At 33.3% G+C, this 12,752-nt stretch overlaps 1 protein-coding gene across 9 annotated transcripts in view; it reads right to left on the reverse strand.

The window, feature by feature from the left end:
• Positions 1–12,752, reverse strand: part of RABGAP1 (RAB GTPase activating protein 1) — a 148,788-nt gene that overhangs the window by 91,613 nt on the left and 44,423 nt on the right. For all 9 annotated transcript variants that reach the window (XM_067040772.1, XM_067040774.1, XM_067040775.1 and 6 more), the window contains 4 exons: positions 9,148–9,258; positions 8,696–8,762; positions 7,913–8,015; positions 7,143–7,312 (listed from right to left, as the gene is read on the reverse strand). In XM_067040772.1, coding sequence (XP_066896873.1) covers positions 7,143–7,312; positions 7,913–8,015; positions 8,696–8,762; positions 9,148–9,258 — 451 coding nt within the window. The remainder of the gene's footprint in view (positions 1–7,142; positions 7,313–7,912; positions 8,016–8,695; positions 8,763–9,147; positions 9,259–12,752) is intronic.

Genomic DNA, 12,752 nt, shown 5'->3' on the forward strand with positions numbered 1-12,752 from the left:
CTGGAGAAACAGGTACTCTCATACCCGCTAATCTCTATGATTACAACCTTTACATAGGGGAACGTGGCAAATATGACAAAATTACATATGCAAAATTACCTCATGTGCCAGTAATTCCACCAATAGGTATCTACTCTAAGATGCACTTTCATAAAATCAAAAAGATACATGCACAAAGTGCTATACTGCAACATTATTTGGAATAGCAAATGCTTGGGAAAAAAATCCAAGGGCTTCCCTGGTGGCGCAGTGGTTGAGAATCCGCCTGCCGATGCAGGGGACACGGGTTCGTGCCCCGGTCCGGGAAGATCCCACATGCCGCAGAGCGGCTGGGCCCGTGAGCCATGGCCGCTGAGCCTGCGCGTCCGGAGCCTGCGCTCCGCAATGGGAGAGGCCACAACAGTGAGAGGCCCGCGTACCACAAAAAAAAAAAAAAAAAAAATCCAAGTATTAATCAATAAAGGACTAGTTGAAAGAAGCGTGATTTATACAAACAACACAGTAGTATGCAGTCGTTAATAAGAATGAGGAAGATCTCTATAAACTTATATGGAATGATCACCAGGATATATTAAGATAAAAAAGCAAGGTGCAGAAAAATACATATAATGTGCTAGTTTTTGTTTAAAAGGGAGTTAAAAAATATATAGAAGTATTTTATTATTTTCACAAAAAGAAACACTGGAAAGATAACCTAGAAACCAATAATAATGGTTACCTATAGGGTTGGGGAAAGGTAGATATGAATGAAACCAAGACCTAAGAGTATACATTTTAATGTAATTTTGACTTTTGTAGCATATAAGTATTTTAAATATTCAAAAAATAAATCAAACCAAAAAGGAAAATACCCCAAGCCCCCAAATAGAAAATATGAAAACAAATAAATCTAACTATATGTCAAATGGTAACAGAACTACAATGAAAAGAAAATATTCTACCTAACTTTTGAACAGTACTGATTTTATTGAATATAATCTTATTAGAACATGTTCAAAGGACAAAAAGAGGTTCCACAAAATCTTAAACTTCACTCAACAGTTTTAATATTAATTGCAATACTGATTTTTTGAATGAATGGGAAATTAATGGGAATTTAAAACTATACAGTCAAATAATTTCATATTATATACCTGTATTTTTTACATACACAGAATGAGAAACATGAAAAAATACACAGGTATTGCAGTTATATTAATAGCTATTTCTCCCCAAAATTTGTTTAAGCATCTATGGAAAAGGTCGAATACACTAAATATTTTGGAAACTTTTTCATTTAGATGTTTACATTTTTAAAGTATATATTGATTTTAAAATATGGGTTTTATTTCCAATTGAAAGAAACGTGTATAACGTAAGTTGTACATAAATTGCAGTGTGACATTATGTATATTTTAGAAATGGTGCAAGTTTATTAACTGATGTTTAATTATCCTCATCAGTTAACTGTATTAAATTAAAATGTAAGTTTGTCCTCACTGGAATTTAAACAACTGAAATTTATGTTTTGTAAGCCCATATTATAGTACCTTTTCTCAACAGATATTTTACAAGTTTATAAAATTTTGTTATAAATTTACCAGGAGCAATAAAATAAACATCACTTATTAAGGGTGTTTCCTACAATACTGATATATTTTAACTCTTTGATAAAGTAGGATAAAGCAAATAAATTAAATTTATTATTATTTAAATATTCAATATTAATAAACATACATATGTATAAGAAAAGAAAACACCCTGTAATGTTTAATTACTTTTAAAAATATGTGAGTGAACTCAACTGATTCAGGCAGGGATCATCAATGAATGCTAAAACCATTAGTTAGAAAGGTGCTGAGGAACAGGATATTTGGAAGTTGCCAAAGTACCACCTCAAAGATGATTTGCTAAATGCAAAAAGAAAAATCTACTTTTACAAAGAAGAAATCCAGTAGTCACCATCTTAACCAAGTGATCATACTTCCCAGGAACAGTTGAACCTGTGCCTCCTGATTTAGCAGTTGAAGAGTTCTGGTACAGAAACCTTGAGAGGTACAGTGGTGTACTGCATACATGTGAATGCGCCTGTGTGTACGCACACGTACACACACACACACACACACACACACACACACACACACACACACACACAGAGCAGATACACAAAGAGATAGAAGCTCGGGTTTCCAGTACGGATGGTTACACAAATTACTTGTCTATATGACACTGGCCACATCATTTAGTCTTTCAGACATCAGCTTCTTCATTTATTTTATTTATAAAATTTTATTTATAAAATAAAATATTTTAAGCCCCCTAAAGTGTCTTCAGCAATGAAAATTCTATAATTCTATAATTGTAAGAATTTAAGAATGATTAGTTGGTCTTTTATTCACCTTATGTTACTGTCGGAAAATCTAGTCTTTAGACCATTTCCTCCTCTTTCATTCCCCACTAATTTTAAGTTTCTCTAATATGGTGCCATCTTAATATAGGAATCCCCAATGTTGGGAAGGCTTCCAGGCTAAAAAAGAGTTACTGAGTCACCAGATAATTTTAGTGAAAGGAAAAAGAATCAATTTTTAAATATGTATTTTTAATAACATTTCTATAATTGTTTGCCCATACGTACAGCAATAAACAGAAACTATATATTGAATATTTAAAAAATTTGGCCTGTAGCAGTGTTTCCTTTTCTGTCTAATGAGAACTGCAAAGAGGTTAAAATTTTAAATTATGCTTAATTTGACTTAAGTAAATCCCAAAAATACTCTTACAGAAATAAAGACAAAAGAAGGATGTTTCTTTGGGAAGAACCCTGGCTGAGACTCTTAAAAGGTTAGGTATGAATCTTGCTCACACGACATCCCATAAAATCTATTTTACATCTTTGGATCTATAAAATGTAAACACTATCCTCACTGGATCACTATGAAAATTACATAAGACAGGAAAAGTGAAAGTAGCTAGTTGAGTGATTGCCACAGGAGGGCCTCAGTTAGTGGTAACTGCTATTAATTTTTTAAGTCGTGAATGTAAAAGAGGAAATAAATAAACTTAGTTTATTATGTTGCAAGGGATGAGAATTAACAGTGCCCTAAGTGCACTAAGACAAAAAAAAACTGTTCAAATTCTTCATACTGCCTCTCTCCTTTCCCCCTGGCTACCCCTCACACCCACCCCAAGACATACAAATAAGGAGAAAAATGAGAGATTATTCTCAGGAATTCCTTGCCCTCCCCAGCTTCCATATATAAACTTCAGCTTTTTGCAAAGAAAATACTGACAATTCAGCCTATGTTTAGCTTGTAACTTTAACAGAGAGTCTAGAATAGTCTATCAGGCTATGTCTCAGGCATACATCTGTTTTTGGCTAGTCTACCCTGACAAGTCATTTGTTAGCCTAATTAGATACATTATTCTAAATCAAACCACAGAAGAAATATTCCTGTAAACCCATGCAATCTTTGAATCATTGCTGTACAACATAAGACCTCAAGGGAAAAGCAAGATCAGGGTAATCTTACTTATGTTCACTGAGATAAAATTAAAGAAATAGAATGCTAGTTAAAGAGAATTTTTTTTACATACAAATTTATACTAAAAAATATTATACAATTAATTTGTTTGCTAACTCTTACTCTAGAAACTATTAAGAATCATTTCCACCCATTCCCTAAACTTGTAAAATAATGCTTGTAAATTGGTTTTCTTTCTGAAGCATTCTTCCCCTGGGGCTAATCCACTAAATAATCGATGCTGTTCTGATTTCATGACTTAAGTGTTTTTTCTGTCCCACTGATGTCCCTCTCAATAATAATAGCTAAAATGCATGAAGAACATACTATGTGCTAGGAACTATTCCAAGTACGTTGTACAGTTTCTCACTTAATGTCACAATAACACTATGAGGAAGATTCTATCACTGCCATTTCACAGCTGAGTAAACTGAGGCTGAGAGAGTTGAAGGAACTTGCTCAAAGTCATAAAACTAGTCAATGGTAAGATCCATGGACTCTGACTCAAAAGCCAAGTTCTAGATGATAATCCTACGCTAATCCTTTGCTCCTGTCATAGTGAAGAACTGGGAGAACAATGCTAGGAAACCCAGATTTACTTTACTTTGTCTCTCTCTTTTTTTTTTTTTTTGCGGTACGTGGGCCTCTCACTGCCGCGGCCTCTCCCATTGCGGAGCACAGGCTCCGGACGCGCAGGCCCAGCGGCCGCGGCTCACGGGCCCAGCCGCTCCACGGCACGCGGGATCCTCCCGGACCGGGGCACGAACCCGTGTCCCCTGCATCGGCAAGCGGGCTCCCAACCACTGCGCCACCAGGGAAGCCCTACTTTGTCTCTTAAGATAACACTGAAAAGAAACCTCTATTCCTGTTCTACTTGCTACCTTTTTCTAACTATAACCAAAAGGTCTAACTTGGACACACTGGAACTAAAATATTTATTGCTACAGAAAAGTATATTCAAGTAAATCCACATACAACACTATAATATCTTGTATAATGGAATTTCAGAGTTACATGAAATAAAATTAATTCATAAATATTTATTAAGAACTATTATGTTCTAGATACTTGGGATAAATCAGTGAACAAGTCAGATTAGAAATATTGCCTTAGTAGAGGTTTCTTATATGAAAAATAGGTAATAATCAAAATAAAAAGTAGTATATTTTGCAGTATGTTGGAAACTAACACCCCTGTAAAAAAAAAATTAAAAATATATCAATGGGGAGGGAATCAGCAGTACCAGTGGATAATCAGGCAAACTGCAGTGTTAAATGGGGGTGGGTGATCATGAGTTGCTAAGAAGTAAATCTAAGCAAAGACCTGAAGAAGATGAGGACTTGAAGGAGGTGAATAATAGCAAGTGGGATCCAGGGGAAGAGAATTTTAGGTAGAAGGAACAGTTGATAGCAAAGGCCCTAAGAGCATGGTTAGAGCAGAGGAAGCAAGTAAGAAGTAAAAGAGAGGAATTTGTTTATAATGTAATAGGCAGATCACATAGGGTCTTACAACCTACTAGAAGGACTTAGGATTTTATGGAATAAAATAGGATTGGAAAATTTTGAGCAGAAAGATGACATGATTTGATGTTAGGCTGCAATACTGAGAATATATCAAAAGGTGACAAAAATAGAAATAGGGAGATGAGTGAAAAGGCTACTCCAATAATCCAGGTGAAAACAATGATTCAGATGAAGTTAATGTAATTTAGGTGGTAAGAAGTAGTCAGCTTCTAGATATGTTTTAAAAGAAAACAGAATTTCTTGACAGACTGGATATGGGGTGTGAAAAATAAGAGTCAAATTCTTGGCCTAAGCAACTACTAGGAGAAGATGCCCATAAACTGAGGTGGTAAGGACAGGTAGGTAGAGCATTTTAGGGGTGAGGGATGAGATAATGACACATTTTCAGACATGGTAAATTTGAGATGTCCTGAAGGCTAAGTGAAAGAGGGGTATTTAAGGAGGAGGGAGTTAATAATCTATATCAAATGCTCCTGACAGTCACTAAGACAAAGACTCAGACTGACCACTGGATTTAGCAATTTAGGTCACTACGAACTTGATTACTTTCAAGGAATTTTGATACAAAGGAAGGCAAAGAAAGGAACAATAAGTAGAGGGGCAACCAGGGCCAGAAAAAAAAAGCTAAAAGAAGGGAACAGAAATTTTTATCTGCTGCCCACCACAGGAAAGACAGAGTAAAGAGTTTGACTTTGACCAAATTAACTGATATATATATATTTTTTAAAACTCAGTACTCAGAAGACCATAGCATAGTCTCTGCAGTCTAGTATTTAAAGTGTCTAATATATAATCCCAAATTACTAGACAAAGAAACATGAAAATGTGGCTCACTAGACATTAGATTTAGCAGCCCAAGATTTTTAAAGTAACTATATTACAATTATGCTCAAGAATATAAAAGAAGATCTGCTTAAAATAAAGATCAAAGAAGCAATCTCACAAGAAACAGAAATTATTTTTAAAAAAGAACCAAATGGACATTCCAGGAAAAAAAACAAGATCTGAAGTTTTTTAAAAAGTCATTGAATGGGGTTAACAACAGATTGGAGATGATGAAAGAGTCAAGTGAACTTTAAGATAGGTCAACAGAAAGTATCCTATGTGAAGAAAAAAATAAAAAAATATTTGAAAAATAAATAGAGCCCCAGAGATCTGTGGGATAGTATCAAAAGGTCAAAAATATGTATGACTGGAATCCCTTAAGGAGAGAGAAGAGAGATGGAGCAGGGAAAAAAAGTTGGAAGAAATAATGGGTCAGAATTTCCCCCAAAATGGTAAAAAAAACAAAACAAAACAAAAAAACCCCACAAACCCATAAATTTAAAAATTCATGAGGCCCAGCTAATCTCAAGACAAACAGAAAGAAAAACGACACCTAAGCACATCATAGATAAAGGTCTAAAAACCAAAGATAAAAAATAATATCAAAAGTAGCCAGAGAAAATGACCCATTACAAAGAGAGGAACAACAATATAAATGCATGCTGACTTCTCATCAAAAACAATGAGGGACTTGCCTGGTGGTACAGCGGATAAGACTCCACGCCCCCAACGCAGGGGGCCAGGGTTCGATTCCTGGTCAGGAAACTAGATCCCACATGCATGCCCCAACTAAGAGTTCACGTGCCACAACTAAGGAGCCAGCCTGATGCAACTAAGATCCAGTGCAACCAAATAAATAAATTAAAAAAAAAAAAAAAAAAAAAGAACCACAAGACTGTGGGATGACAGATGACATCTTTAAGTGCTGAAAGTAAAAAAAACGGTCAATCCCGAACCCTATACCCAGTGAAAATATCCTACTGGAATAAAGATATTCAGATAAAGAAATCTGAGAGTTATGTCTCTAACAGATCTCCACTAAAAGAAATCCTAAAAGAAGTTCTTCAGGTTAAAGGCAAGTGAGGCTAGATGGAAACTTGGTTCTTCAGGAAGAAGTGAAGAGCAACAATAATGATAAATAGGTGGATAAAAATAAAAGACAATTTTCCTCTTACTATATTTAAAATATACATAACTATTTAAAGATCTAATTGACAGCTTGGATTAATAATAAATCAGCCTCAGAAGTAATTTCTCTTATTTCCCCGTCTATATTTATAGAAAAGTACAGTACCTGTTTTAGTTTCAAATAGAAATTTTCAGTAGTACTACGTTTGCTGAAGGGCCAGAATAATCTTTCATTAGGTGAGCAAACTCGGACTTTTGTCTCTAGGAGAAAGCGAACAGGCTCCTGCACTTCTGTTATTACTAAATCAACAGCTGTGGTCATAAACAGCACTTTATCTAGGGAGAGAGAAGGCAGAAGCAAATTTTTTAAATGGAAATATATTTGCTCATATGATTAATGTAAAAGTAATTACTTTTATTACAAACTTTAAATGACATTCAGGAAGAGTATGAACCATCTTGAAAAAGGTTGTTTATGCATAGCATAGGTGAAAAGCTACACAAGAAACTGGTCACAGTGGTGCTCTTTAGGGTGGGACAACACTGGGAACTGTGGTAAACTTTTGCTTTTCCCTAGATACCTTTGAATTTTTAACTATATGTGCATATATTATCTCTCCACAAAACAAGTAATATTTAGAAGCCTGTAAATAAATAAATGAAATGTAAATTAAAAATAAAATATAAAATATTTAGAAGCCTGTAAATAAAAAATAATAATTTTTTTAAAAGTACATAAATAGAAAAGGAAGCAGGAAAAGGAAAAAATACTTTGTTTACTGGTCAAATTTAATAGTAAACTCAAAAAACTATTCAAATTCCTTGGTTTCATCAGAAGTAGGTAAACACTAAGTATTCATCAAATAAGTAGTGCTAAGATTTGGATATCTTCTTGGGACTAAAATGTCTGTTCATGATGTCAGCAATCTGCATCACCTTTAGGAGTTTCTTCATTTACAATCTGAAAATGTGGGGATTTTGGATTCCAACTCCCAGTAATAACATAGGACTTTCCATCTGAACTTTTGCCCATAGATTCCTAAAGAAAAGAGTAAAAACAACATTAATGCCAAAATTAAAAACACACACACACACACACACAGCAGCTAACCGCCATTCTGCTGCCTTTAAAAAAATAGAGGTTACAAAAATATAAGAATATGAAACAGGATCATATATATATAAAAGTTAGGAGTATATACAAATGATTACAGTTAAAATTAAAGATGTGCCAATTATGTATGTAACTGCTCCTGAAAAGTTATACATAAAGTAAATGCTTACAAATCATATCAAATTGTACAGACACTAGGGAAATTTACTACCTAAACCTATGTTGAATTCTTCTGTCAAGTGAGTAATTACGACATAAATTTAGTTATGAAAATAAAGGTTTTCATATAATAGCAACAATATGAACACCACCTACTTTTATAAAGCTCATGATAGTTTGCAAATAACTCTCACAAAATGTCTCCTTTGATTCCCACATCAACCATACATGATAAACAAGAATTATTCACTATTACACAATCAAGAAACTGAGACAGACTAAGTAGCTCTAAGGTCAGACTAGTAAACAGCAAGTAGGAAATTCCCTTATCTTTGTTTATTGCTTCATAAATGTGCTTTAACATTAGATTTGGTGAAACAACCTTTATAGAGGAAATAGAGTATAAACTTAAATTTAAAAAAAAAAAAAAAAAAAGCAATCCTTACCAAATCTAACAAGTGCATGTCACTATTTCGTACATCTTTTCCTGGGCTAAGGAGAAGACCAAAACACCTGCAAAAAAAAAGAACTGACATAAATTTGGAAAAGAGACTACAGAAAGATGTTTAAATTAGATCACTTTAAAAAAATTCTTATTGATAGAAAAAAGGACATACAAAAATTATCAGTAAAATAGCATTACCAAAATCATCTTTATTTCTTTGAGATAAACAAATTTTATGTTTGCCTTGTGTTATCACATAGTTGAGATCAACATTAGCTGAAGATTTATAAGAGATAATTCAAAATGAATGAAGTATTCACTTTAATGAACAAAAGAATTTCTCAGGGAACAAAATATTTTGCAAATACATTTTTGATTACAGTATATGACTACTCCACTAGACTGACAAAAACTAAAATTTATATTTAAGCCAAACTTACTAAAAATGTTTACCTTTCAATGGCAAGTTCCTTATTAGTTGTTTGTTGCACATAGATGACAATCTTTTTATCAATTCCTTGGCGTAGTTTAAAGCATTGTCTGTCTTTATCTTTAGGAACTGCACTGTAGAACAACATGTTTCATTAATTTTGCAAAGCACTTTCTCATAACATATACCAGAACAATTTTTGTTATGATTTGAAAATGAGGCACTGAAAAGAATCAGATTTAATTCTTTTCTATGCCTGGTATTCAAATCATAACAGATATTTAAAAATCATCATCTGCCTCTTGATATGAAAATATCATTACTGTATGTAATCTACTAAACCATTGTAGAAACCATTTATAAAAGCAACAAAACCACTCTTATGACCCCTAAAACGTGACTTTAGTTTTTCCTTTTTTGTTGCTGTGAAAATTAAATTAGATATTTATAAAGCTCCAAGGCACTCAAAAAATGTTAGTTTTTTTCACTTTCTATTTAGTCACTGTTTTTTTACAAATAAATTATTCATGCCTTATTTGTTTAAATATATAATGAAGAAAAGATACTTAATTATACAGATCCTTTGAATTTCAAAACAAGGTGCTTTCAAAAAACAAGAAATGAGGAAGATATAGCCAACAATAAGCTGTTGCCTAATTCTTCCCTTAAGCAGCAATAATCTTACTGTAAGCGTGTGTAATAACTATAAAAATAACATTAATGATACAGTTAAACATCACCTTAAGAAAACAGTTGAAAATATTCTCTAAATGACAGTTTAACAAAATAATCCCCTGGTCTCCCACCCACCACTTTCTCTAGCTCCTTTGTTCTCAAAGGCTTACAAATCTGCTTACAGCAATCAGCCAATATACAGCAAATCTAAATTGTGCCTTATTACTGTACAACTTTAAGATAATAGCAATAGAACCATTAGAAGATAATATAAAAGGCTACACGAGAGCTCTGAGTACCTACTCAAACTAAAAATTGGCTCTGAAGAAATAAAATTAGTTTGAATCCCATCTGCACTACTACACCAGTAACCAATTCAAGAACATGTGATAACGCTGAGATCAGAAAATCAAAGAATCTTAGCATAAGAGTCTAAAGATGACAAACATGCAAGAAAAACTTCTGCATACCAAACTGTTAAATATTTGTGGCTGACAGAATTTTCACCTATGAGGATATGGACAGGTCTCAGTTTTTAATTTATATTAGATACACTAGTCTCTATGTTCTGTGGATATTTAAGTATAAATTAATATAATCTCATCTCTCAGCAGTATTTAAAACAACAACAGTGGAAATAAAGTTATCACTGGTGTCCTGAGTCTGAAGGGCAAGGAAAAGCTACATTAATAGGAAGCAGGGTGGAGAGTATAAGCAGTGGAAGTTCATGTCACTGATGTCGGAGGGTCTAGATTGTACTTCTGGTCTAACCACTATCATTGAATGGATCCAACCAAGTAATTTTACATTTAATTCCTATTGTGTAAATTAAGAAACAGACATCCAGGTTATATTCTCTGGCTTTCTTTACCTATAAAATAAGGACAATATCAAATGGGGTACTTTGTAGATTAAGTAAGATCAGAAAGAAGTGTTTTGAATGATATAAATGAAAATGCTCCATTTTCCTAAGGGCTTAACTGAAATGCAGGTTTCTAATTTTAATAATTTAAGGATTATACTTTTTCAGGAATGAAAAGAAGAGCATTAATTCTTGCCACGGCACTTGGTCTATATTTATGCTATGGCAAAACCACAATCTACCTTGTACTATGGCTAGCTATATATATGTATATCTTTTAAATAGGTGGTAAGTCATATGGGTATACCATTGTACCTTTTTTTAGGTATAACTGACATACAACATTAGTTTCAGGTTTACAACGTAACGACTTGATATTTGTATATATTGTGAAATGCATCGTATTTTAACCATTCTATTCTGGTCAACATTTAATTTCCACTTTTTAATTTTGCTATTATTGTGTTAAGGGGAATGTTCATGCTGATAACTCTTTTGGCACCGCAATGATTGTTTCTGTAAATTCCTAGACATACTACAGAATCACTGGATGAAAGGAACTGCATTTGAAAAGTTCAAATCTGATGAAGAAAGGCATACTTGTCAATGATTTCATCAGTGTATTAGGTCACACAACACTATTTTCTACTGTAACTATAAATTCAGGAAAACAATGCAACAAAAAGATAACAAAGCCCTAACAAATGTGAAAAACAAATGACCATCCAGGGGTTTTCTGTATAGCATTACCTTCATAAACAGGTGAACAGACCAGGGATATTTGTGATTGTTACCTTTCTACTTAGAATATACCTGATCTTAGAAGGAGGAGAAATTATCCTAGTGCTTCTCTTCTGAGAAATCTTAGAAATCTTTCCTATTCATAACTGGGGTTTATAAATGATCTACATAAAATATTTTTAATAAAGGGAAAAAACTGTTTAAACAAACTGTTCTGTTTCTTAAAAAGGAAAAAAATTATTACAAGGTTTATAGATTACAGTTTCTACTTCCCAGTGCAGGAATGCATACTGCACAAAGCACCACATCACAGTGTTGCTGTGAGAACAGAAATATAGCTAATAAGAAAGCATACAGCACAAGGCCTCGCACTTTATTGTACAAATCAAAGTTGAAGCTGCATTGTACACTAAATTGGCCACCAGATGGCATGACAATTCCAAAGTCTCTCGAGGGAGAGCAAAGGTTATCAGTTTTTCAAACAAATAGACCAATCATTGTGCTTTTTAATTTAAAAGTAAGATATTAGATTCATATTTTGATGGAATTTCATTTTACCCATTTTATGAGGTAGTCATGGAGGAAAGAAACTTCTATATGCAACTACTGATTATGATCCCAAGTGGCACCCATTTTGTGATATGGGCTTTGGAGAAAAAAAAAAAGTCAATCACCTTGCAACCATAATATTTTGAAGTTATAATAGACTTTAGAGTCTAGCCACTTCATTTTATAAATAAAGAAACTAATGTCAGGAGATGTAAAGAAACTTGGAAAAGGTCACACTGTTAATGGTAGCAATAAGTAAACTAAACCTAAGTTTTAATTTCTATTCCAGGGTTATTTTCACTACTCAAAGAAGCATCATTTTACTTAAAAACCAAAACCAGTTATTTCTGACCCTCTATGTAAGGTTAGATTTCATATACAGACCTCAATTCTCCCCTTCCAATGTGTTCAGATAAACTTTAATGGTAAAACTTGATTTCAACAGCCTTAAGACCTTTATTTACATTATTACAACAAATAAACCAACCAACTAACCAACCAAAACAAAACAAAACACAAAAAAACTCCAGCAAAACAAATCTAGCTACAGATCCAGCTGTTGTAGCTTCTGTCATATTTCATATCAGCAGTGAGCGAGTTACTTTGAGTCCATCTAAAAGAACATGGTAGCATGATACATTTTCCTACGTGAAAGAATTTTTTTATTGTTTAAAATTCTTTAAATCTTGCCTCTACAAATTTGCCTACTTATTTTCCTTTAAACTCTACCCATAAAAGCAATCATGTTATAACGTAAAAGTTATGTAATCTGACCTAGAATTTCCCTAAATCCACAGACAG

The sequence above is a fragment of the Kogia breviceps genome, chromosome 8, assembly GCF_026419965.1.
Source record: "Kogia breviceps isolate mKogBre1 chromosome 8, mKogBre1 haplotype 1, whole genome shotgun sequence".
NCBI lineage: Eukaryota > Metazoa > Chordata > Mammalia > Artiodactyla > Physeteridae > Kogia > Kogia breviceps.